The sequence below is a fragment of the Dreissena polymorpha genome, chromosome 6 (assembly GCF_020536995.1).
Source record: "Dreissena polymorpha isolate Duluth1 chromosome 6, UMN_Dpol_1.0, whole genome shotgun sequence".
Taxonomy (NCBI): domain Eukaryota; kingdom Metazoa; phylum Mollusca; class Bivalvia; order Myida; family Dreissenidae; genus Dreissena; species Dreissena polymorpha.
Genome location: NC_068360.1, coordinates 107,134,873 through 107,161,647, shown reverse-complemented (window position 1 = coordinate 107,161,647; position 26,775 = coordinate 107,134,873). Strand labels below are relative to the sequence as shown.

The 26,775-nt window shown below is 36.4% G+C and overlaps 2 protein-coding genes and 1 long non-coding RNA gene across 3 annotated transcripts in view; 1 reads left to right on the top strand and 2 right to left on the bottom strand.

The window, feature by feature from the left end:
* Window positions 1-147: 147 nt before the first annotated feature.
* Window positions 148-26,663, bottom strand: LOC127834165 (S-formylglutathione hydrolase-like). Its single transcript, XM_052359801.1, has 9 exons — window positions 26,518-26,663; window positions 17,681-17,761; window positions 16,176-16,264; window positions 15,706-15,804; window positions 11,167-11,291; window positions 5,855-5,919; window positions 3,008-3,161; window positions 2,339-2,506; window positions 148-1,480 (listed from the first exon to the last, which is right to left on the bottom strand). The coding sequence occupies exons 1-9, from the start codon at window positions 26,592-26,594 to the stop codon at window positions 1,400-1,402; spliced, it is 939 nt and encodes a 312-aa protein (XP_052215761.1). The 5' UTR covers window positions 26,595-26,663; the 3' UTR covers window positions 148-1,399.
* LOC127834167 (uncharacterized) lies at window positions 24,749-25,193 on the bottom strand. The gene is made up of 2 exons (XR_008027827.1): window positions 24,945-25,193; window positions 24,749-24,782 (listed from the first exon to the last, which is right to left on the bottom strand). It is a non-coding gene; the product is annotated as an uncharacterized LOC127834167 (long non-coding RNA).
* Window positions 26,361-26,775, top strand: part of LOC127834164 (uncharacterized) — a 40,867-nt gene continuing 40,452 nt past the window's right edge. Inside the window, exon 1 of the mRNA XM_052359800.1 lies at window positions 26,361-26,395. The gene's annotated coding sequence lies outside the window, so the exon portion shown is untranslated. The remainder of the gene's footprint in view (window positions 26,396-26,775) is intronic.

The following is a 26,775-nucleotide window of genomic DNA, read 5'->3' as shown; positions in this document are numbered from 1 at the left end:
ACACAACCATTTACTTTAGAAATATTTTATATAATTATAAACATTATAATAAACACAATTAAATAGTATATATTACTTGTATTTATGTTGTTAAAATTATGTTTTCGACATTGCCCAATATATTGCTCAAATAAAACCAGATTTCAATCAATTGATATAGGTTGCTTTACCAACTTTATTCAGCAAATATGCATTTGTGACAGGCATATATTTGGTAAATATTTAACAATCACTTTTTTATTACAATGGTTTAATACTGACTTGAAAATAACATGCCACTTCCAATATAAAGAAGTGAAACTCATATATGCTTAATTCCATTCAATGCACGGCACTTATTCAACATGGTTGTATAATCACCTTTCATCCAAATAAAATCATAATATAGAGAATACATGGTTGGTGCCGAGATGGAGAAAGTTTATCCGGTGAGGCTTAGAAAAAGAAAAAAGGGCAAGCTTTAGCGAGCCCTATTTTACTTTTTCAGGCCGAACGGGATAAACTTTCTCCATCTCGGCACCAACCATGTATTCTTTTCATCCTGCTTCATGCCGTTGACACATTTTATCAAATACAAATAATAAATTGACATAACAATATAATTATTCTTGTCGAGCCTCCTACATGTACACAACATTCCAGACAACCGAATAACTACTGATTGTGTCTCGTAAAAAATAGTTCCACTTTAAACTGTTTCTTTTAATACTTTCCTATTGAAACTATGAGAAGAAATAAAAAACGAATCGAGAATGTGATATTTTTCTTGCTAACAAATGAAAAACAAATGCAGCAGCAAAACAAAAACTTATTTTTATTTACCTCAATGACAACTTTAATCCATTGCTTTAGGAAAACGTAATTCTGCCGTTGCGAATCATTTTATTCATATCGAAATACCAATTTTGAATGACAAACACAATCCGAAATACGTTTATGATTCGTTTGATGATTTAAACATATTTAAAAAAATACTGTTAAAACCACCATGTCAAAATTGTTGTCCCTCAAATCCTGAGAGAAACTAGATAACTATGTTTCGTCAGAGAAATGAAGTCGCACTAGATACGTCATAAATTGCGTAATCAAGTAAAATGAAAATGATACATACGGAAAGCTGGCTCGGTAATATATTTTAAAGAAGAAAAAAAGGAGGATATATAATATAACGTTAACATTCATGATGTGTCCCAATAAATTTCAAAGGTCAAATATAAGAACCTGTGAATCGTCACAGCGTGCGTATGAATACACTACTTCCTGTTGACCGGAGATACTGAAGGAAAGTTTATACGACCGGTCACCCTGCTTAATTTGGCCAATGTTTCAACAGAGGCTGGATAAAATTAAAATCAAGTCAGTGCAGCTTATGCAACTGCTGTTGGTATTGCATTGTCATTCACTGGAAGAGAAACTTGGCGTGGTGGTTGATGTGTTCCTCGATGAATGTGGCAATGAAATAGTAGCTATGGTCATAACCCTGGAATGAAAATAAGGAGACAAATATTAGCTTACACAGGTTGAACATGAGATGTTTGTAAAACATGTATGTCTTCTAAGGGAAGCTAAGTGTCAATCAAATGTTCAGTTTGTAAATGTTGTTATATTGCTTTCCCGAAGTGACATTGACTATGGATTTCTTGCTCTATTGATCTCAAGATTGATACAGGCATTCCTTAACTAAAGATTAACCAGCACACACATGCTCATATGTCTAAGGGACTTGTTCACAGATGTATGCATTTTTGAAAACAATCTCATCAAATATGTTTACTATTTAAGATCTTATTGCTTTAAATAGTTGTTACAGATTACAGTTACAAGAAAACAAGTAGATTTAAAAGTTGTGCCTTCTTAAGAATTCGACCAATGGTATTCTGGAATCAAAATCGACACCCATGACCTTGACATTTGGCCTGTTGACCTTTAATTATATAGGTGTATTTTTTTAATCACAAGTAAAGCTTATACCAATTTGCATGATAGTTTGTCGAAGAAGTCTCTATGTAGCATGCAGAAACAAAATGGTGTATATTTAATGTAACAAGCACCTTGTGACCTTGACAAACTGTACAGCTGACAGAATCTGATGTGCAGCAGGATACCGCTTATATATTTAAGTGGGGCACAATTATGATAAATATTAAGTAAAAAGTGTTTACCAATTTGTTGTGTAATGTAAGTAAAACAGAGACAGGCAGCATAACACGTGAGTTACTTTTATGGCTAATTTTATGCAAGGCAATTTTTGTAGTGTTACAGAATATACAATTTATTTCCTTTCACTTACAACTTTCAAAATGTAAAAGTTGTAAAAACAAATTAACTACACGGTTACCTCATGTATCCTCAGATTTATTGGCACACTGTTGGACGCACATGCAGCTGACAGATTGTCAGGCAGGAGTTGTCCTTCCACATAGAAGTTGTCTGCCTTTCCCTGGTCAACAAGCATATTAAGGGCAGGACCTGTGTACTTCTTCACCAATTCTGTGGCATCATACTCCTGTGGCCAAATACATTAAACACTTGAAATGACAAGCCATTTTACTTGCTTTATTAATCTTGGATATATTGGTATTTTTAACCATGATGATGATGATGATGATGATGATGATGATGATGATGATGATGATGATGATGATGATGATGATTAGCAAAAACACAATGCTTTTATGACAACGATGATTGTAATGATAACAACAGCAATAATAATGGTGACCATGGCAATGTTGATAATACAAATAATGTCCAGGCTGATAAAAACTATGTCTATGTAGATTAAATCAAATCATATTAAGGATGGGTCACTTGGACTTACTGAATCTCAAATGAAAATATTGATACCACTAACGATTGTTCCATTCAGTGTTTTCCTGCCAAAGCCTTGAAAATTGATGGGGCCTTAAAAGGTCAAACATGAGTGAAATCATTTAAAGTAGGTCCTTGCAAGTATTGAAAAGGTCTTGTATGGGTAAAGATAATGTGCAATGCACTCACTGCTTACCTGCCATTTAGACTGGTCCCCTCCAAGATATCCTGTGAAAGCTTTGATCCCCCACGGTGCTTTGATTGGGTTGGAGATAGGGGCAAAAGCACTCACTGACTGGAACTTGCCCGGATTCTTTAATGCACAAACAAGTGCCCCATGACCCCCCATGCTGGAACAGCAAATTGTTATAGAATTTTGTTTATAGGGGTATTTTAGTCATATCATGACAGTAACCTAACCTATTAACATTTATACAAAGTGAACATGGTTCTCTAGTACAATCTGTTCAAAGTTCCAGCAAATGGCAACTGTACTACTGGAATCAGACACCAATCTCCGTGCACGCTATGTGGCAAGAATGGAAATTTAACCTTGATTTGGAATGTTTACATTAGCCAGGGACAGAGTCAAACGCTAACGCTGACAAGTGGATGAGAAGGATTGGTCAGCCCAGAGACAAGTTTAACTAGAAATGGCGCAGCCAACGCCCCATTTTTGATCCAGTGGGCACCCCAGGGTTGGTAATGGGGCCATGCATAGTTGAGATTGACTGCATTTTCATAAGAGATGTTCAGTATCAATTGGAAGTGAATCGGTGTAGAAATGAAGAAGTTAATGTAAGATTACATAAAACAAGAGATTTGTTTGTCAGAAACACAATGCCTCCTCCTGAGCCAGTTTGATTTATTTTTAAAAAAAAATCATTGGCAGGTTCATTACTTACCTCCCTTTAAAGCTTACTACTTCCCTTTGATTTTTTTTACCTTGACCTTGAAGGATGACCTTGACCTTTCACCACAATATCCCCACACTTTTTAAGAAAGTGTGGGGATAACTAGATAAGAGGGCCTTCAGGATGGACCCACAGCCATATGGACCCTTAAAGTGCTTAATTATCCCCACGCTTTTTGAAAAGCGTGGGGATATTGTGGTTATCTCCGCCGTCTGTCCGTCCGTCTGTCTGTCAATCCTGGCCACTATCTCCTCCTACACTATTAGCACTAGAACCTTGAAACTTACACACATGGTAGCTATGAGCATATGTGCGACCCTGCACTATTTGGAATTTTGATCTGACCCCTGGGTCAAAAGTTATGGGGGTTGGGGTGGGGCCGGGTCAGAGCTTTTCACTCATTTTTTTATTTTATTTTACATTAACTTCTTCATTTCTACACCGATTTACCTCAAATTGATACTGAACATCTCTTATGACAATACGGTCAATCTCAACTATCCATGGCCCCATTACCAACCCTGGGGCGCCCCGCCCACATAGACCACGCCCACCCAAAATTGCCTTTTACTATAATTTCTTCATTTCTACACCGATTCACTTCAAATTGATACTGAACCTCTCTTATGACAATACGGTCAATCTCAACTATGCATGGCCCCATTACCAACCCTGGGGTGCCCCGTCCCTATAGACCACACCACCCAAAATTGCCTTTACTATAATTTCTTCATTTCTACACCGATTCACTTCAAATTGATACTGAACTTCTCTTATGACAATACAGTTAATCTCAACTATGCATGGCCCCATTACCAATCCTGGGGCGCCCCGTCCACATAGGCCACACCCACCCAAAATTGCCTTTTACTATAACTTCTTCATTTCTACACCAATCACTTCTAATTGATACTGAACTTCTCTTATGACAATACGGTCAATCTCAACTATCCATAGCCCCATTACCAACCCTGGGGCGCCCCGCCCACATAGGCCACACCCACCCAAAATTGCCGTTTACTATAATTTCTTCATTTCTACACCGATTCACTTCAAATTGATACTGAACTGTTCTTATGACAATACAGTTAATCTCAACTATGCATGGCCCATTACCAATCCTGGGGCGCCCCGTCCACATAGGCCACACCCACCCAAAATTGCCTTTTACTATAACTTCTTCATTTGTACACCGATTCACTTCTAATTGATACTGAACTTCTCTTATCACAATACGGTCAATCTCAACTATGCATGGCCTCATTACCAACCCTGGGGAGCCCCGCCCTCATAAGCCACACCCACCCAAAATTGCCTTTTACTGTAACTTTTTCATTTCTACACCGATTCACTTCTAATTGATACTGAACTTCTCTTAGGACAATATGGTCAATCTCAACTATGCATGGCCCAATAAACAACTGTGGGGCCCCTGTGTGTCAAACATGCGGCGTGGGGATAGACGTCTGCCTCTGCCGCGCCATTTCTAGTTAGCAACATGTGCTTTGGTGAGCTAAATATATAAAAGTGGGATCCTCATTTACCACAAGATGATGTTTTGCAGATAGGGTCACTTTCCCTACCTAAAATGTCAAGGTCACGCATTAATGTCAAAGGTTAAGTCTTGCTTAAAATAACTTTTCAAGACTGTATCTTCATCATTTATCATACAATTTTAAAATAGCGTTGAAAATGTATTGACATCTGTCATCATTTTAATGCATAAGGGTACTAATCGTGTCGCTTGCACAAAATAGAAAAGTGACAGGCAGGAACATTTGATTACATTTCATGTTGCATTAAATAAAAAAATGTTCTTTTGTTGGAAAAATGTCCATACAAAAGTAACATCCTGAGTTGGGAAATGATTGCATATTTGATTTTGTTTTCTTGGTGATTTACTTAGTTTTACTCTGATAGATATGACCAATTGCAAAAGGCACATGAAACTTCTCAATAATTTGTATGACTAAACCCATTAAAATAACGTTTCAAGACTTTCGTTCACATCTTAGGAATGGAGCCTTTTGCCCTCATTTTGGAGGAAAGTACTGCCACTTTGGGGATCATTTGATAGCAATTAACCATAACAATTTCAAGATTAACTTTTATGTCTGCCGTGTACATACCTGTGACCAAATATGGACATTTTGTCGGGCAAACTGCTGAAATTGGCATTTATAACTTCTGGCAACTGAAACAAAGACATATATATGAATTGCCAGACAAAAATATTGTGGAACATTAAATGGAAACACTTAAAATAAGTAAATCAAGAGGACCATGGGTCCTATGGCGCTCACCTAAGACCCAAAGGAACTAGACTATTCTGAGAAAGTACCAGGTGTTTCATGAAGATTGGACCAAAAAAGTGACTTCTTGAGTATTAACATGTTGGTTTGTATTTGACCTAGTGACCTAGTTTTTGAGCTCACATGACCAAGATTCAATCTCAGCCCAGATTTATTGGGACAAATGTTCTAACAAAGTTTGATGAAGATTGACCAATAGATGTGACTAATATTATATAGCGTCAACAAGTCTTCATTATAGCAATATAAGGAAAACTGCCACACCCACTGGCAGCTAGGTTTTAAAACAAACCTGAAGAAAGTTTGAACTCAACTGGTAAGTCATTATAACAAGTGTTCTGACTAAATTTCATAAAGATTGAACCGTAAATAGGACTTCTAGAATGTTAACAAGGTTTTATTATAGCCATATAAGGAAAAATGCCCGGCCCCCTGGCGGCCATGTTCTTCAACTGACAGGAACATTTTCGAACTCAGCCCGGTTATCATAAGAACAAATGTTTTGACCAAGTTTCATAAAGATAAGCCTATAAATGTGACTTCTATAACAAGGTTTTACTAAAGCCATATTAGGAAAACTGCCCCGCCCCCTGGTGGCCATGTTTTGCAACCAACCAGAACTATGATTGTACTCCTCCAAGATATCATAGGGACACATGTTCTTGGCAAGTTTCATGAAGATTGGACTTAAAATGTGACTGAGAGTGTTGAAAAGGTTTTACAAGAGCCATATAGCCACAATAAGGAACAAGGGACAAAATTGTCACAAAACCAGTTTTCAATTTGAAAATAAAAGTCTGATAAAGGGAGACAATTGAAAATGTGCATTGTTACCGATTGTTCCTCGTTACGCCCCTTGTGTAAAATTCAATCTATTTTTAGTCGTGGCGACTTTGATTTAAAAGTCTGATAAAGGGAGACAATTCAAAATGTGCATTTTTACTGATTGTTCTTAGTTACCCCCCTTGTGTCAAATTCAATCTATTTTCTCAGTGTGACCTTTACCTTGGAGATATTGACGTAAATCTTAGGCACAACACACCGTCCTATGATTGTGAACAAATGAACCAAGTAATTTTAAAATCTCACAATGAATGACATAGTTATGGCCTGGACAAGATCATTTATGGCCATTTTTTACCTTTGAACTCAAAGTGAGACCTTGAAGTTGCAGATATCAATGTAATTCTTTCGCATGACACATCAACCAATGATGGTTAACAAATGTGCCAAATGATTTTAAAATCTCACAATGGACGACATAGTTGTGGCCCGGACAAGCTTATTTTGCCCGCCGGCCTGCTTGCTGACATTCACCAATCTAATTACCAGATTTTTCCTTCAGAAAACCTGGTTAAAAATGTCCCGCCTCTGGTCTTTCAACAGACCACAACCATTCTTCAAACTCATCTAAGATTTCATTGGAAAAAATGTTCTGACTAAGTTTGATAGATATTGGACAATAAATGTGTCTTTTAGAGTGTTAACAAGGTTTTACTATAGCCATTTAAAGAAAAACTGCCCCAACCCTGGTTGCCATGTTTTTGTACCAACCCAAACTATTTTCTAACTAGTCCAAGATATCATCCTATGACCTATGTTCTTAGCAAGTTTCATGAATATTGGACTAAAAATGTGACTTTTAGAGTGTTGACAAAATTTTACACACAAGTCATAAAAAAAAGCCCTACCCTCTGGTGGCCATGTTTTTCACCAGACCAGAACCATTTTAGAACTCATCCAAGATATCATTCTAACAATTGTTCTGACTAAGTTTCATGAAGATTGGACCATAAATATGACATCTAAAAAATTGAAATGTGAACAAGGTTTTACTATAGCCATATAAGTAGAACTGTCATGCCCCAGATGACCATGTTTTCAAAAACCCGGAACCATTTTCAAACTCGTTCATGATAATATTAGGACACATATTCTGACCACGATTCATGAAGATATGACAATAAATGTGGCCTCTATAGTGTTAACAAGGTAAATGTTGACAACAGACGATGGACAAAAGGGATCACCAAAGCTCATCATGCGAAGGTTGTTCTCAGGTGAGCTAACAAGAGCACCGCATAACAGGAGCCACGCTCGGCTACGGGTGCAGTTTTGAACAAGGGCTGTTTGTAAAACATGCATGCCCCCCATATGGGCTGTCAGTTGTAGTGGAAGCCATTGTGTGAACACGTTTTTTGTCACTGTGACCTTGACCTTTGACCTAGTGACCTGAAAATAAATAGGGGTCATCTGCCAGTCATGATCAATGTACCTATGAAGTTTCATGATCCTAGGCTTATTATTCTTGAGTTATCATCAGGAAACCATTTTACTGTTTCGAGTCACTGTGACCTTGACCTTGACCTAGTGACCTGAAAATCAAAAGGGGTCATCTGCCAGTCATGATCAATGTTCCTATGAAGTTTCATGATCCTAGGCCTAAGCATTCTCGAGTTATCATCCAGAAACCATTTTACTGTTTCGAGTCACTGTGACCTTGACCTTTGACCTAATGACCTGAAAATCAATAGGGGTCATCTGCCAGTCATCATCAATGTACCTATGAAGTTTCATGATCCTAGGTTTAAGCATTCTTGAGTTATCATCCGGAAACCATTTTACTGTTTCGAGTCACTGTGACCTTGACCTTTAACCTAGTGACCTGAAAATCAAAAGAGGTCATTTGCCAGTCATGATCAATGTACCTATGAAGTTTCATGATCCTAGGCATAAGCATTCTTGAGTTATCATCCGGAAACCATTTTACTATTTCGAGTCACTGTGACCTTGACCTTTGACCTAGTGACCTGTAAATCAATAGGGGTCATCTGCCAGTCATGATCAATGTACCTATGAAGTTTCATGATCCTAGGCCTAAGCATTTTTGAGTTATCATCCAGCAACCATTTTACTATTTAGAGTCACTGTGGCCTTGACCTTTGACCTAGTGACCTGAAAATCAATAGGGGTCATCTGCTAGTCATAATCAATGTACCTACGAAGTTTCATGATCCTAGGCGTAAGCGTTCTTGAGTTATCATCCTGAAACCATCTGGTGGATGGACGGACGGACCTACCGACCGACATGTGCAAAACAATATACGCCCTCTTCTTCGAAGGGGTCATAATAATTGATAGCTTGTCAGAATTTTTTTATTTTTTTTAGAGGCCACAGTGACCTCGACCTTTGACCTAGTGACCCCAAAATGGGTGTGGCGTGTAGAACTCATCAAGGTGCATCTACATATGAAGTTTCAAAGTTGTAGGTGGAAGCACTTTGATTTTAGAGCCAATGTTAAGGTTTTAGCACGACGCGGACGGCAGACGACACACGACATGACACGATGAGCTGGCTATGACAATACCTCGAGTTTTCTCTGAAAAGGCCGAGTTAAAAATAAATATATTGAACATAATAAAAAAACAAAGCAACATAAAAGAAATGCATCATTTTCTATAAATCAGTATTATCATAAGTAAATAAGCTAGAACCAGACACATGTTGGCAGCATGTTGATCCAATAGTCAATAATCAGGGTGCAGTATCGCTTGACTTTTATGGGGTTCCCAAATAAACATTAATAGATGCAAACACTATGGTAAGTGGTGTTTTTTTTCAAATAACTTTAAAAACGAATTTTCTTAAGGATTTCAACAAGTACACAATAAACAGATTGTTATGCTGTTTATAGCAATGTGAGCACTGTTATGCTACACGCAACGTGAAATTTTGTCACCGATTTCAGAAGCATTCAAAAATTTATTCTTTTACCTTAAGATAAACTGTCTTTTATGCACTAAAGATTTTTACAAATGAGTTCGGCATAAATGTCTTACATTTTCAAGTTGGCTACATTAATTCATTTAATTGAACAAGATGTGTTTGTGAAACACAATGTCCCCCTGTATGATGTTTGACCTTGAAGGATGACCTTGACCCCTATATAATGTTTGACCTTGAAGGATGACCTTGACCTTGACCCTTCACCACTCAAAATGTGCAGCTCCATGAGATACACATGCATTTCAAATATCAAGTTGCTATCTTCAATATTGCAGAAGTGACATTACATGAGCAATTTTGACCCATATATTTGACCTTGAAGGATGACCTTGACCTTGACCTTTCACAACTCAAAATGTGCAGCTCCATGAGATACACATGCATGCCAAATATCAAGTTGCTATCTTCAATATTGCAAAAGTATTAATAAAATAAGCGATTTGGGCCACATATATTTGACCTCTGACCTTGAAGGATGATCTTGACCTTGACCTTTCACCACTCAAAATGTGCAGCTCCATGAGATACACATACATGCCAAATATCAAGTTGCTATCTTCAATATTGCAAAAGTACTCATAAAATGAGCGATTTTGGCCACATATATTTGACATCTGACCTTGAAGGATGACCTTGACCTTGACCTTTCACCACTCAAAATGTGCAGCTCCATGAGATACACATGCATGCCAAATATCAAGTTGCTATCTTGAATATTGAAATACTGCAAGTGTACATTAAATGAGCGATTTTGACCCATATATTTGACCTTTGACCTTGAAGGATGACCTTGACCTTGACCTTTCACTACTCAAAATGTGCAGCTCCATGAGATACATATGCATGCCAAATATCAAGTTGCTATCTTCAATATTTCAAAAGTTATTGCAAATGTTAAAGTTGGCGCAAACCAACCAACCAACCAACCAACCAACAGACCAACAGACAGGGCAAAAACAATATGTCCCCCACTACTATAGTGGGGGACATAAAAACAAACAGATGAGAGCAGTAATTATGTTTTTCAAGCATTCACATTTACTGAGAGTAATTAGAATGATGAGATGCATGCTGTCTAAAACTAAATGACATCCATTGAGCTTGTCTGGAAGGTTTGTGAACTTTTTGTTGTTATGTTATTGAGTCTTATTGGTTGTTTACACATTTCATCTCTGTATTGTGAACATTTATGGAGATTTACATTTATTGTGACAGCTTTTATCAAGCAGAACATAAGCATGATAGACAAAAAACTGACACTTTTATTGTCATACAAAATAAGGAGGCTTAAACATTTATATTAAAAGTTCAAAAAAAAGGTTTTGATTCAAATCTTGCCTACCTCCTTTGTAACATATGAATACATGCGATAGCTAGTCTTCCATTTTTCTTCTGTGGCATCCACATAGAACCCCGCCCCAGACCCAAAGTCCCAGCTATCATCTTCACCCTCAATGTTTACACCTCCTGTAACATCAATAATGCATTATTATAACTGTTGATTGACTGGTCAATCTCCTGTAACGTCAATAATTCACCATAACTGTTGATTGACTGGTCAATCTCCTGTAACATCAATTATTCACCATAACTGTTGATTGACTGGTCAATCTCCTGTAACATCAATAATTCACCATAACTGTTGATTGACTGGTCAATCTCCTGTAACATCAATAATTCACCATAACTGTTGATTGACTGGTCAATCTCCTGTAACATCAATAATTCATCATAACTGTTGATTGACTGGTCAATCTCCTGTAACATCAATAATTCACCATAACTGTTGATTGACTGGTCAATCTCCTGTAACATCAATAATTCATCATAACTGTTGATTGACTGGTCAATCTCCTGTAACATCAATAATTCATCATAACTGTTGATTGACTGGTCAATCTCCTGTAACGTCAAAATTCATCATAACTGTTGATTGACTGGTCACTCTCATGTAACATCAATAATTCATCATAAGTGTTGATTGACTGGTCAATCTCCTGTAACATCAATAGTTCACCATAACTGTTGATTGACTGGTCAATCTCCTGTAACACCAATAATTCACCATAACTGTTGATTGACTGGTCAATCTCCTGTAACATCAATTATTCACCATAACTGTTGATTGACTGGTCAATCTCCTGTAACATCAATAATTCATCATAACTGTTGATTGACTGTTCAATCTCCTGTAACATCAATCATTACCACTGATGAAAGACTGTTCACATCTTGTTAAATCAATAACAAGTAAATACGCTGACTTGATATCAGTGATGGACAAAAGGACAGATTGACTGATGGAGGGACTGACAGACTGATGGACAACACCAAATCATATCCCGCCATCTTCGGCCAGGAATATTTAAAAAAACACCCACTGAAAGCTGACCAGTTGCAAAATAATGCTTCTGTTATGCACAATCCTGAACAATGTGGACTTATTTAGAGCCTTTCTCTAAAAAGAATATCTTAGGAATGAAGAAGTTTATATTTACTTTTGCAAATTTCTTCCTCTTTCTTAATGTTGTCGATAGTTTTGGTCCCTTACATGTAAATGCATATTAAGCCATTGCACAAAATTAAGTAAAACAAGAGCTGTCTCCATAGGATGACATATGCCCCCGATAAACACTTTGATAGAAGTTATGAGCGTTTTTTGAAACTTAAACGCATTTTTTTAAACATAAATGCGGACCGTAAGTTCAAGGTCAAGGGGGTCAAAATTTGTGTGCGTATGGAAAGGCTTAGTCCATATACACAGTCATACCAAATATGAATGTTACATTTGAAGCGACATAGAAGTTATGAGCATTTTTCGAAACCTAAACGCAAAGTGTGACGGACAGACAGACGAACAGACGGACATGCGATCACTATATGCCCTCCTTCGCAAGCCTCAAACGAACCATGATGACCTTGAAGACCAAACATGATTTCAACATGCATCAATTGCTAAAAACTTAATTTCGTAACTACTTTTTTCCCCCACTTGACCCAGATCTGGACTTTGTTTAGATATTGTTAAGATAAACATTCTGACAAAGTTTCATTAAGGTTGGGCCTTAAGTGTAGTTTCTACAGCTATAGGTAACAAGGTTTGTAGGTAACAAGATTTTTATTACATTTGAACAGGTTACCTTTTTTACCGCATTTGAACCAGTGTTTGTTGTTTGATTTATTCTTTTAGCAGTCACATAAGCAACCAAGCTATGTAATATGAATCTTTTACACCCAATATAGCTGCTTCTTCCTGTATTTACACGATGATGATCTGAAATATTAAGCTGGGTTCCCACTGCCGATCAGATCAACTCGATCAAGCCCGACCAAGCGGTCAAAAAATATCGAGTAGAAGTCGAGTAGGAAATGGATCGAGAAGCGCTCGAGAAGTGGTCGTGTATTAGTTGAGTAGAAGATCGAGTTGATCGTGAAGAAATCGTGTGGCGATTGGATTGACATTTTTTACACGATCTGTACCCGATCCTACCTCTACCCGAGTTCTTTAAGATCGCAACACGATCCACTCGAGCTCTATTCGATTTGATGTGCAGATTTACTAGACTGCTACCCGACGGCTACACAAACGTACGCGATCACTTCCCGATTGCTATTCGACCATACACAAGCTCTGTACCCGATTCGCTCGACCTCTACCCGAGTTATTTTAGATCGCTTTGTATGACTGTAATACGACCATCACGATCTGGTCGTGTGAAGATCTGGTGGCGATCGAGCTGAGGTCCACTTGGTCGAGCTGAGATCGTATAGGGCTCGCATATAGGTCGAGTTGATCGAGCGGAAATCGGAAAGATGGTTGAGTGGATGTCGTGAATGAGTCGTGTGTGGGTCTTGTGTTATCGACAAGAGGTCGAGAAGAAGTCGTGTATACCCTTTTTAGTCGAGCTTGGTCGGGTTTGGTCGGGAAACATTGGTGATCGCAATTATCGAGTTGATCGGATCGGCAGTGGGAACCCACCTTTAACTATATGATGCTATATTCTAAAATCATTTTGTAAAAGAAATGATGTAGTTTACACTTGTTCGTCATTTCATTTCATCGTTCCTCAAAAAGTTGTAACTGATCTGTTGCTCTGGCCTTCTAAGGCTTTCTATCATTGAGTAATTAAATGGTAATTAAATTGAATGCGTTTTAATACCATTTTATTATTGTTTTATTTGAGTTGCAATGCTATGATGTTAAACTTTATTTACACATGTATGTATCATGATTATTGCTGGGCCAAGTATGAGGTTAAGCGCTCTAAAGCCGGTTTAAACCCCAAATGCTTTGCATTGACCGTTGACCCCAGCTTTTTTCTTCTATCAGGGCTTAACACTAAGGCACGTCCGAACGATATTCACTGCCTGCACCTAGGTCCGGGCTAGCCAATGTCTCAGGAACATGTCCGACAGGTCGTGTGTACTCTGGCCAGGATTATGTGTTCTATATCAATAAACTGCGTTTTAAATAAGCTTTTCAAAGATGCAAAAGTCTGAATACAGTACGATCAGATGACAATTTAATTCCAGAGTGAAGTCGGAGACAACAAACGGATTGTATCTCGAAATAGAATTGGAACCCCCTGATTGCAATCAAAAAGAGGCCGACAATTCAGAAAATCCCCTGGCGGTTGTCCTGGTAAAATACATCGGTACCTATTTTTAAACGGAATTCCCCTAGATACGTTTTTTGATTGGTTAACTACAAGTGACTTGTTCTCGATAAAAATATGTTTTAAACTTAAAAGCCGGGATCGTCCGGGATTGATGAAGGTATAAAACTTGACATTAACACACAATTACAATAACATTATTAGTTATTTATCAATTTTAAATAACTTAAATTTGTTTGATCGATTAGAAGTGTTTTGACAATCTTTTTTACGCAATTCAATTAGCAAAACTAATATTAATGATTGATCCCGGCTTTAAGTAGAGAGTTAACCCTGTACAATTGTTACGACTACCGTAACACGTTATTTTGCGACACCTAAGATTCACTTACCATTTGTTGTAAGACGGCAAGCGCAGCAATCTATGTAAAAAGGTTTTAACGTTCATGTCGATTGTTTAAGTTTGGCTTTACGGGTGGGGATGGGGGTTCCTCGGATAAGAAAAGAAAAGGGAAGGAGGAAAGTAAGAGAAAGTATGAGGAAAAAAGAACAAGGCAATTTCTCCCGAAATGGCGTGAAGATTACAAATGGCTGTAATACAACAAAGAAGAAGACCTCATGTTTTGTATGATTGAATCATAATTGCACATCTCCACGCACAAGAAAATACAAGTTGAATAATATATATATAGGTCATGATAATACTTCGGTCAGGGCACATGAAAGATTGGTCAGGGCTAGTAGGTTCTGCATTTACTAGCCCGAATGGGCTAGTTGAAAAAAAAGTTAGTGTTAAGCCCTGTCTATATGTGTATGTTGTTTCGTATTGTGCTGTTTTGTATTGTATTGGCAATTGGTCACTTGCCTTAAGTAAAGGACCAAGGAATTGTATATAATAAGAATACTGCTCCAGCAGCTGGAGTTTCACTTCTTTATACATGTTTAGACCTTTAGATTGTCAAGATAAACATTCTGACAAAGTTTAATCAAGATTTAGTCATTAATTTGACTTCTAGATCAGCATCAAGTGTTTCTAGAATTTGACCTGGTTACCTAAATTTTTTGGACACACTGCCAAAATTCCAAGATGGGGTAGGTATTTTCAAGATAATCATTCTGTCCAAGTTTCATAAAGACTGAGGAAATAAGAGCTTAATCAAAAACCGTAATAAGGTCAAGGGTGATGACGCACAAAGTTGGATTCCAAATATAGGCTTAAGCAATTTAATTTGAACATGTCCACCATGCCTCAAGTCAGGACTCACGTGGACTGGTATCCGGCGCAACCAGGATGATTCCTTTCTCTGCAGCGACACGCTGGGCACCAGCCTTTGTCACAAAGTTCTGCTCAGTGCAAGTAAGACCTGTAAGTATACAAACAGCATGGACCCAGTTGATCATCAGTTAAAACTATTAAAGCAGGGCTTAAGTTTTAATAAAAAATTTTTTTTTTTTTACTGGGATAAAACTTGCTTTAAATACTAAATTCTGCGGAACCACTCAATACTTTCTGCTGCTTATGGACATATTTTTATTGACCAAGTATTATCAAATCAAGGTGCTTTTGAAAATAAACTGTTGGAAGAAACATTAAACTTCTATATCATAACATATGGCAGTTAAACTCCTGATCATTTAATTAGGATCACATGTTGCCTCCATCTTACTCAATTTCTGATTTTATATTTCTTTAAAAAAGGCAAATAAATTATTCAAAGGATAGGACAATTCTTACCAGAGAGCCAGTAGAGAACAGGACATTTCTTGACCTCTGCTTGTGGTGGGATATACACACCAAACTTCATGGTACATTTACATTCAGTGCTGCAAGATAATGAAGCACTCAAGATACAAATACTCTTGAGTTTGTTAAGCATAAAGCCTATGTACACATGTACAATTCATAACTTTTTCTCCTTATCATATTATATATGACTTGAAATATTTTTATTTTGCTGAAAATCAGAAACAAGGGCTGTTTGTAAAACATGCATGCCCCCCATATGGGCTGTCAGTTGTAGTGGAATCCATTGTGTGAATACGTTTTTTATCACTGTGACCTTGACCTTTGACCTAGTGACCTGAAAATCAATAGGGGTCATCTGCCAGTCATGATCAATGTACCCATGAAGTTTCATGATCCTTGGCCTAATTATTCTTGAGTTATCATCCGGAAACCATTTTACTGTTTCGAGTCCCTGTGACCTTGACCTTTGACCTAGTGACCTAAAAATTGATACGGGTCATCTGCCAGTCATGATCAATGTACCTATGAAGTTTCATGATCCTAGGCGTAAGCATTCTTGAGTTATCATCTGAAAACTATTTTACTGTTTCGAGTCACTGTGACCTTGACCTTTGACCTAGTGACCTGAAAATCAATAGGGGTCATCTGCCAGTTATCATCAATCTTTCTATGAAGTTTCATGATCCTAGGCGTAATAATTCTTGAGTTATCATCCGAAAACCATTTTACTGTTTCGAATCAATGTGACCTTGACCTTTGACTTAGTGACCTGAAAATCAATAGGGGTCATATGCCAGTCATGATCAATGTTCCTATGAAGTTTCATGATCCTAGGTGTAAGCATTCTTGAGTTATCATCTGGAAACCATTTTACTGTTTCGAGTCACTGTGACCTAAACCTTTGACCTAGTGACCTGAAAATCAATAGGGGTCATCTGCCAGTCCTGATCAATGTACCTATGAAGTTTCATGAACCTAGGCATAAGCATTCTTGAGTTATCATCCGGAAACCATTTTACTATTTCGAGTCACTGTGACCTTGACCTTTGACCTAGTGACCTGAAAATCAATAGGGGTCATCTACCAGTCCTGATCAATGTATCTATGAAGTTTCATGATCCTAGGCCTAATTGTTCTTGAGTTATCATCCTGAAACCATCTGGTGGACGGACCGACCGACATACCGACAGACCGACATGAGCAAAACAATATACCCCCTCTTCTTCGAAGGGGGGCATAAATATAAAACCCTATACTTCAATTTTGGACGGCAAGCACTTAATGGCAAGGTACTAGTATAATAAGACTTTTCCAATGATGAATCATTATAAAGTTTCAACATAATCAACATGTATACATTACATTTACCAATATTGGTTATGCAAGCAAAACATAGTGTGCATGTTTACGTGTATTAATGTCCCTCTATAAATAAAAAATTTAATCAATCAGTTGATTTATTCTTATACATATCACCTTTTTCTTAATTATACCTCTCATGGCTATAGACCTTCTGAAAACCTCCAAACATTTTGTTACTGGACACCTGTGTAATGGCTGTCATTTTTGAAGAACTGAAAATAAACATGAAACATTAATGATCAGTCTGTCACAGCTATATTTTTTGCGTAGCTGTTTAGTCCAGCTTTTCACCTTAGATGACCTTTACATAACGCCAACAGACCCAAATGAAAGCACTCCATTCATTCAATTGCCTGATTTGAGCATAATCCCCCCCCCCAAACAATACCAACATCACCGAGTCTTTATAGTATAGAATAGAACACTGTCAAGTGTAGGGAAATGCCTCCTAATCTATTTTGTTCATACACAACATAGATGCACATTTTGGCCGAGTTACAATTAAGCATTACAAGTAAGTTCAATCCTCAATTCCCAAATGCTTTCAGAGTAAGTGCTGGGTCAGTAAATCGTCAGCAAAAAAATGACTATCAATAAATGCCTTAATATGTTGTTAACTATATTGTTAACAGTATTGCTTTCAAAATATACAATAACACACATTTTAGGGAATGAAATTAATGAAACCCTATCGGTAAATGCTATTTTTATTGTAAAAACAAAACCACTGAAATAGTATAGTGTCCATGATAGAAGGGAAATGTTTTTATAACTAGCCACACATGTGTGACATACGCGGTCAGTCTGTCTGAAAATCTTTCCTGAAATTAGAATAGGCTACAACATTTGCCAGTTTGCTATAAATAACACAGTGTAAGTCTACGAACAATATGACGTAGTGCAATATACATGCACTTCACAACAAACATTTCATGCGGAAGCAATGCGACTATCAAGTGTTAAAAGTACACAACAACACTTCAACCTTTTTAATTTAATAACTTAAAAACTTAACTCTTCTCCCTTTATTTCAATGTCAGGTTTATGTATATATGCCAAATATCTCTTTTCAATATATTTCTTGTTAGTATTCAAAAAGATTGGTCCTAAAGAATGTATATGTTTTTTTAAACAAAAGGATTTTAAAGAAATCAATGGGTCACAAGTACTTCAAGTTAAACTTTATTTTGACAACAAAGCTGGGGGGTGGGGGGGGCTAATTGTTTAACCATTATTTGGGCATATTTACAATAGCAAAAAGTCCTTCCTTTCCCAAACTCATGTGATATTGTAATTTTACACGTTTGAAAATGGACCTGTTAAATTATAGAAATCAACAGTTTTGTAATTTAAATATCCAATGAACTGATCTGTATATGGTTATCATTATCTGCTTTATTTAAGGTTATATATACTTGCTCAAGAGTAAAAAAAAAATTCCATAATTTATAGAAAATTTATGCTAAAATTGTCAATTTCAAAGGTAAAGGTCATATTTCTTAACTGGTGAGAAAAAGCTCGGGACAAAAACAAACAGTAGAGGTTTAAAGCGAGATTATACGATTTTTATATGTGTTAAATTGTAAAATATTGATAAAAATATGTTACAATAACACAAAATAGGCAAGACAAATTATACATTGAAGACGAATTTCATAAAATGCAGCAAAGACAAATTAGTGTCTCGAGCCGATTGAGACGAAGATATTTCTTACATATTTTCCTACAATAAACGAAGCATTCGTCTTTTTATTAGGACCGGAGTAAGTGTTCGTGTGTCGTACGAATAGATATCGTTGCAGGAAATAAAAATGATCCGTAAAACAAAATTGTGTCTTTGTTTCGTATGAACGAATCTGTACTAAAACTAAATTTAGATTCACATCGTGCATGCATGATATACATGCTGGCGAATTCGACTGTACAGACATTTTCGATTTCAAAAATAAACATCTGGCTTATTTTGCATTTTTCAAGACATGTTCTTCTTAACTTGTATTTTAATTTATATTGAAATATATGTATAAAAAGTTTTTACACATTTTATATTAATTCATACATATTTGTAAAATTGTATAATCTCGCTTTAACAGAAAACTATTACATAGTAAAACTATTTTTCCATGTAATAAGTGTAAAGTTTTACTCATATCAAGGCATTCGGAAAAGATTATTACATTCTGACACTCTGAAATTTTTGACACCCTGTCTCTGAGTTCTGCCACGTTGCGCTTATCTGATGACACCTCGGCTTATTTGATGACACCTCGATCATGTTTTTTTACAGCCCGATTAAGGTCATATAACCTTGCAGAGGAATGCCCTAAGGTTATTGACCACTGAATTTATAAATATCTATGTAAACCAGTAATAGACAATGGTTTCACCAAACAGCTTAAAGTGAAACACATGCAAAAGAAATTTTTACAATATGGTGTGTTTTTTTACAAAGATTTGCTATTCATTGAAAAATTTGACCCTATACATATAGCAAACCTGTATCCGACCATCAATGCATTATTTTAAAGTGTCTCTAGTCTAAATTTTTGAACATTTTTAAAACACACAAGGGTATTTGGTGAAACTATAGTGATTGTTACTTATTGAAAGACTATATTGGGCAAAGCTTTATGACTCACTCTACTCAGGGCTTTTCATCAGGAAATTGGGATGAGGCCCTAGCCTTTCAAATTGGGAATTTCATGCGCGATTGCTCATTTTGGGATGCCCAATATGTGTAAGTAACAAATTTTGTATTTTTTTTTTTTTACAATTTGGGAAATTCCTCTATCAAATTTGGGGAAAAATGACCTTATTTTCAATTGGGAAGGGGACGAATTTCGGCCCCTGTTGTGGGACGAATTTCGGCCCCTGTTGTATAAGGGTGAAAAGCCCTGCAACTGTTACTTTGTATACATATTGTCACATTAAAAGAATACCTGACAGTTTTTTGGGATGTTAAATTCCCAAAAATTTGTTTTTATAATTCAAAGAATTACTACAGTACATGCTGACAAATATGATTAGACAGGGTCTCAGTAGGATTTTAACACAGGAGTCATAAGACACCTTACTTGAAGAGTCATAAAGTAAAAAGTAGAAGTCCCAATGAATTAATTGTGCACACATCTTTGAATTTCAAGAAAAAATCTATTTAAATAAAGAATGAATATAAAATAACACATAATATAATTGTTGGTTTCTTTATTAAAAACCAATATAAGACTATTCATTACTTGAATGTCCAGTTTTAATCTGTGGTCTTGATTCAATTGAATAAAAATGACACATTAGCATTTCTATCCGTTGTATCAGCCCTCTTAAAGCGGGTATATACGATTTTGTCAAATATTTATGAATTTATATAAACTGTGTAAAAAACTTATTATATATATATTTCAATATAAATTAAAGGGGCCTTTTCACAGATTTTGGCATTTTTTAACTTATTCATTAAATGCTTTATATCGATAAATGTAAACATTGGATCGTAAAAGCTCCAGTAAAAAATCAAGAATAAAATTAAAAAAAGGAAAAGAACATTGCCCGGACCAGGTTTCGAACCAGTGACCCCTGCAGTCCTGCCAGAGTCCTGAAGTAAAAACTCTTTAGCCTACTGAGCTATTCCGCCATGTACTTATACATGACGTATTTTATACCTTATATAAGCAATCTTCGTAGTTTCACAAAATTTAACGACAAAAACAGAACTCTCCAAATTATTCAGTCGTTTCGCGTTGCAACGCTTTATAATTTTTAGGTTTTAAAATCGTCAAAAGATGCATATAATGGCTATATTAGACCATGGTAAATGTTCAGTATTACTGTTTCCTCACAAATATCATAACTATAACGAAAATTTGGGAATCTGAAACAACTTTTTTCAATTTTGTCAATTTACCAAAGCGTGAAAAGATCCCTTTAAAATAAAAGTTTAGAAGAACATGTGTCGAAAAATGCGAAATAAGCCAGATATTTAATTCTGAAATTGAATTCGCCAGCATGTATACCATACATGTACGATGTGCATCTAAACTTACGAGGGGTGTTCCAGAAGTTAGTGGATTTTTGCTATAACTTTCATTTGGTAACATAAATGGACAAACAAATAGCATGTTAAGAATAATTCGTCCTTTCCAAATCTACTCTCCAAATATCATGGAAATACATAAAACAATAAATATATATCAGAGATTTAAACATGTGCACATGTTCAACGTCAATGACGTTATGAAGTTTACAACTGTCAAATCTTTTCCACATAATCACCTCCAACGCGAATGCACTTTATGTGTCAGGAAATCCACTTGTCAAAAGTGTCTCTATACCAGTCAGCGTCAAAAGACGACACGATTCGCTTTGCGGCAACTGTAAGTTCCTGTTTACATGCATAGCGAATACCGCCCAACTATGATTTAACTTCCGGGAAGACGCGGAAGTCCATAGGGGCCAAATCCGGGCTGTAAGGAGGACTTAGGCGCTGTAACGTGAAATTTGCCGTAAATTCTGTTTATCAACGACATTTAAACCAAATTTAAATTCGCGTAACGCTCATACTTATAATAAAATACACGCGTGCGCCGCATGTCGTTACTGAGGTCTCTATGGCAACGCGTTTCAAGCGCGCTTGGAATTCATGCATTTTTAGCTTATATATAAAGTCCGTGATAATCTGTGATTAACATTGACACATTAGCATTAAACACAGATTAATATTGGATAAACCACCCGATGGTGTACGATCATAACTGTGACCAAAATGAAATAACCGGAAGCAAAACACTGAGACTACTAAGTAGCGATGACGAAGAAGAGGCCACTACAGAGGTCCACAAGACCTGCGGTGGTAAACCACCTAAGGTAACCTAAGGTATAATTGGTTTGTATAATATGTAAATTTCATTGACTTTTACCAGCAAATAATAAGTTATAGCAAAAATCCACAAACTTCTGGAACACCCCTTGTAGTTTAACGGTTTATAATACAAAGACGAATGCTTCGGTTATTGTAGGAAAATATGTACGTCACTATCGGCTCGGGGCGCTAATTTGTCTTTACTGCATTTTATGAAATTCGGCTGTAATGTATAATTTTTCTTGCCTATTTTGTGTTATTGTAACATATTTTATCAATATATTACAATTAAACACATATAAAAATCGTATATACCCGCTTTAATGAAAACATTGGAATTTTGGAAGTGAACGATTACAAAAACATGCATGTGCTATATGTCAATATATAGTTAAATGTGTATTATTGGACATAACAACAAAAACTGCATTTAAATCGGTAATGTTTTGACAAAAAACTTGCTATACTTAGCTCCCTTTAGTAATCTGTTTCATGTACCCACCCTCTCATAGTATCGGCCCTTCTGATTGGTTGTTAAGATTTGTTACTATGCGAACGCGTTTTTCTAAAAATAGTAACTAAATGGAAAAATGAAACTCTTGCTTATTTTGTTTTAACATTTTATTGAATAAACAGCTGCGCCATGAGCGCATGATACGCCCGTCGTTCGCCAATGAAGTAGTAAGGTAATAAATAACCCTTTGAATCATTTTTTTACTTCAGTTTATTTGTATTTGAATACATGGTTTATTTTATAAGTACATGAGCATGGAGCGCCGTCTCCTTGACATTCATACCATATCTTTTTTTGAGTATATGTATGCAGTTCTTTAGAGGATATGGAGTTGAAGTAAACCTGTTATAGATATTTTGACCAATAATAAAAGAGAAATGTAGATGGGTAAGTGGTAGTGTACAATCGGAATAGAAAAAAGCTCACCTTGTTCAATTTTTCAGGGATACTAAAAAAAAAAAAAAAAAAATCCATCGAAGGATATTTGAGGTACAGTAGGACATTCAATGAAATCACGAAATTTTGACGAACAAAGTCCCATAACTCTGGAACGACAATTCAGAATTCCGTCAAAAACGAAAGGGGATCAGGGTTTATCAATATTAAGATTGTGTTGAAATTTGAAAAAAATCCATCGAAGGATATTTGAGCTACAGTAGGACATTCAATGAAATCACGAAATTTTGACGAACAAAGTCCCATAACTCTGGAACGACAATTCAGAATTCCGTCAAAAACGAAAGGGGATCAGGGTTTATCAATATTAAGATTGTGTTGAAATTTGAAAAAAATCCATCGAAGGATATTTGAGCTACAGTAGGACATTCAATGAAATCACGAAATTTTGACGAACAAAGTCCCATAACTCTGGAACGACAATTCAGAATTCCGTCAAAAACGAAAGGGGATCAGGGTTTATCAATATTAAGATTGTGTTAAAATTTGAAGAAAATCTGTCAAAGGATATTTGACGTAGCGTACGACATTAACAGACGGACGGACGGACGGACAGACGGACGCGGGGTATACCATAATACGTCCCGTCATAGACGGGCGTATAAAAATACGCGGCATATAACACATTTGATAAAGCTATTACTTATCCATTAACAAATTACTTACGTGTGTGTTATGTAACAGTGCTCCAGCTAGGATTTGAAAAGGGCAGGGGGGCTTTTTGTTAAAAGGGCACTTTTGACGCGCAGTAATTTTTCAAAAGGGCACTTTCAAGCACGCAGGTGTTTCTGGAATGCTTCCTCTTGCATGTTAATTTATATGTGATTAATAATTGTTAGAATATATTATTCCCATTATTATTAAACAATTCAGATATATCATTTACAATGAGGAATAAATTAATTACAATGTATTGTTATAAGGTAATAAGAGATTTATTCATCATCATGTATATAAAAAAATTTTTTTTAATGATTTAAGGGCAGAGGGGGGCCCTAGGAAGGGCAGGGCGGAGGTTCGGGAAGGCAGGGCGGGGCGCCCTTCAATTTTGGCCTACATGTAGCTGGAGCACTGCATAATTTAACAAGGGACAAAATTGTCACAAAACCAGGTTTTCATTGTGAAAAAAAAATCTGATAAAGGGAGAAAACTCAAAGTGAACTTTTGAAATGACCAAAAAAAATTAACCCCCTTTGTAAGTTTTTTTTTTTTTTTTAAATCTATTTTTAGTCGTGGCGACCTTGACATTGGAGATATTGACGTGATTCTTTCGTGGGACACACCGTCCCATGATGGTGAACAAATGTGCCAAATGATTTTAAAATCTCACAATAAATGACATAGTTATGGCCAGGACAAGCTCATTTATGGCCATTTTTGACCTTTGAACTCCAAGTGTGACCTTGACCTTGGAGATATCGACGTAATTATTTCGCGCGACACACCGTCCAATGATGGTGAACAAATGTGCCAAATGATTTTAAAATCTGACGATGAACGACATAGTTATGGCTCGGACAAGCTCATTTATGGCCATTTTTGACCTTTGAACTCAAAGTGTGACCTTGACCTTGGAGATATCGACGTAATTATTTCGCGCGACACACCGTCCAATGATGGTGAACAAATGTGCCAAATGATTTTAAAATCTGACAATGAACGACATAGTTATGGCCCGGACAAGCTTATTCCGCCAGCCCGCCAGCCCGCCAGCCAGCCAGCCAGCCCGCCAGCCAGCCAGCCCGCCAGCCAGCCAGCCCGCCCGCATTCGCCAATCTAATAACCAGTTTTTTCCTTCGGAAAACCTGGTTAAAAATCATAGCATCACAGGGCTCGACATTAACAGTAGTCTGACTGTCCGGGACAACCAAATTGTTAGTCCGGACAAGTAAATAAAGAATTTGCTAATCCGACGGGACAAGTGGTCGTAATAATTCAATTACTTTGAAAAAATGCCTTTAAATCCGTTATTTCTGTGGAGTTACCACACAACTTTTTTTATTATATTTTGTTTATGTTTAAACAACAAAGCGCGAGATATTCCGATAGTTGCATGTGATACTACACCGTACTGTTCACAAGGGAAGCAACCCTTAACATATTTCTTTGCCAAGATAACCAGAATATTCTTTACGATACCGGTACACACCTATCTTACAGACAATTAACTTAGTGACGTCATCTCTATGTATAGAAAGAATTTTACGACATCATTCCCATTTGTGGTTGTTTTCGTTAGTACAATGTCGTCTGCTTACAAATGTCTAATCTGCTTTCCTTTGGTTTTTCGTCACTTTGAACAGTTTCTGCTTTATGGTGGCAAAACACAAGTTTTTGTCAGGTATTATGGCGTTGTATAATGTTTAAAAATCAATAATCTTGAGTTTTCCTGTTATTCTAGTCAGTTCTTTTTGCATTGAAATTGCCTACAATTATGTTAACATGTATTTTGAACGATTAAAGTCTTTATGATTTGAGCATATTGTATTATATCATTATTTTGCAAAGTACTGAGCAGAATAAAATATGATGGTCAGGACAAGTTGCTTTTTGGTGAGGACAAGTGAAATTTTGGTCTCGTTGTCCGACCGGACAAGTGGCTTCAAAAGTTAATGTCGATCCCTGCATCACCCTGGTATAAACTTTCCAATGAACAACCCAAGTCATGAGAATGATCTTCGTAATAGTCAAGGATAACTTTCAAATAAATAAGAACTTCTAATATTTGAAAAAAACATTAATTATCCAGCACGTCTGAAAGGGCTGATACTATGAGGAGGGCCGATACTATGAAAGTACTTGCAAACTGCTAAAAGAAGTCATATTTGCAAAGAGCCAAACTTGTTTTGCTAGATGAACAGATGTAATTAGATTTTTATCCTAAAAATGAACACTCATATTATAAATTTATAATTGACAATAATCCGTACAAAAACTGGTAACTGAAAAGGTAAAAAAAGGCGTGTATAGGACTATTTGATAGTGGATTATGTCTATGTTAACACCGGAATGCAGAATAAGGTATGAAATGTGCTCTTTTCCCTCATTAATAACTTATGCTTTCAGTTAATGTATTGAATAATTCAATCAACAAAGCTATCAATTACAACGAGATATAGACGTGTGTAAATGACAATCCATACTTTCTCAACAATCTGAAAGAAAATGAGTTGATCGTCCCCGGAAACTTCAAATGACCAAACAACGTCCCAGCAATCATTCATCTCCAAAAACATAGTTCGCAAACTAATGGATGCAAACTGTTAAATTACCAATATTTGCATAAAAACTTCATTATTTTTATTCAGAACGTATTCAGCATTATTAAATTATATCATAAAATGTTAGTGGCACGTATTCCCATTAACCTCCATGCGTATTAATAAGAATGTTGTTCCAAG

Coding starts and splice junctions, on each gene's coding strand:
- LOC127834165 (XM_052359801.1), bottom strand. CDS start 26,594: ATGATTGCTGGGACGTTGTTTGGTCATTTGAAGTTTCCGGGGACGATC. Junction 5,920..11,166: donor ATTCATATGTTACAAAGGAG/GTAGGCAAGATT, acceptor TCTTTGTTTCAG/TTGCCAGAAGTTATAAATGC. Junction 3,162..5,854: donor ATGTCCATATTTGGTCACAG/GTATGTACACGG, acceptor TTGCTGTTCCAG/CATGGGGGGTCATGGGGCAC.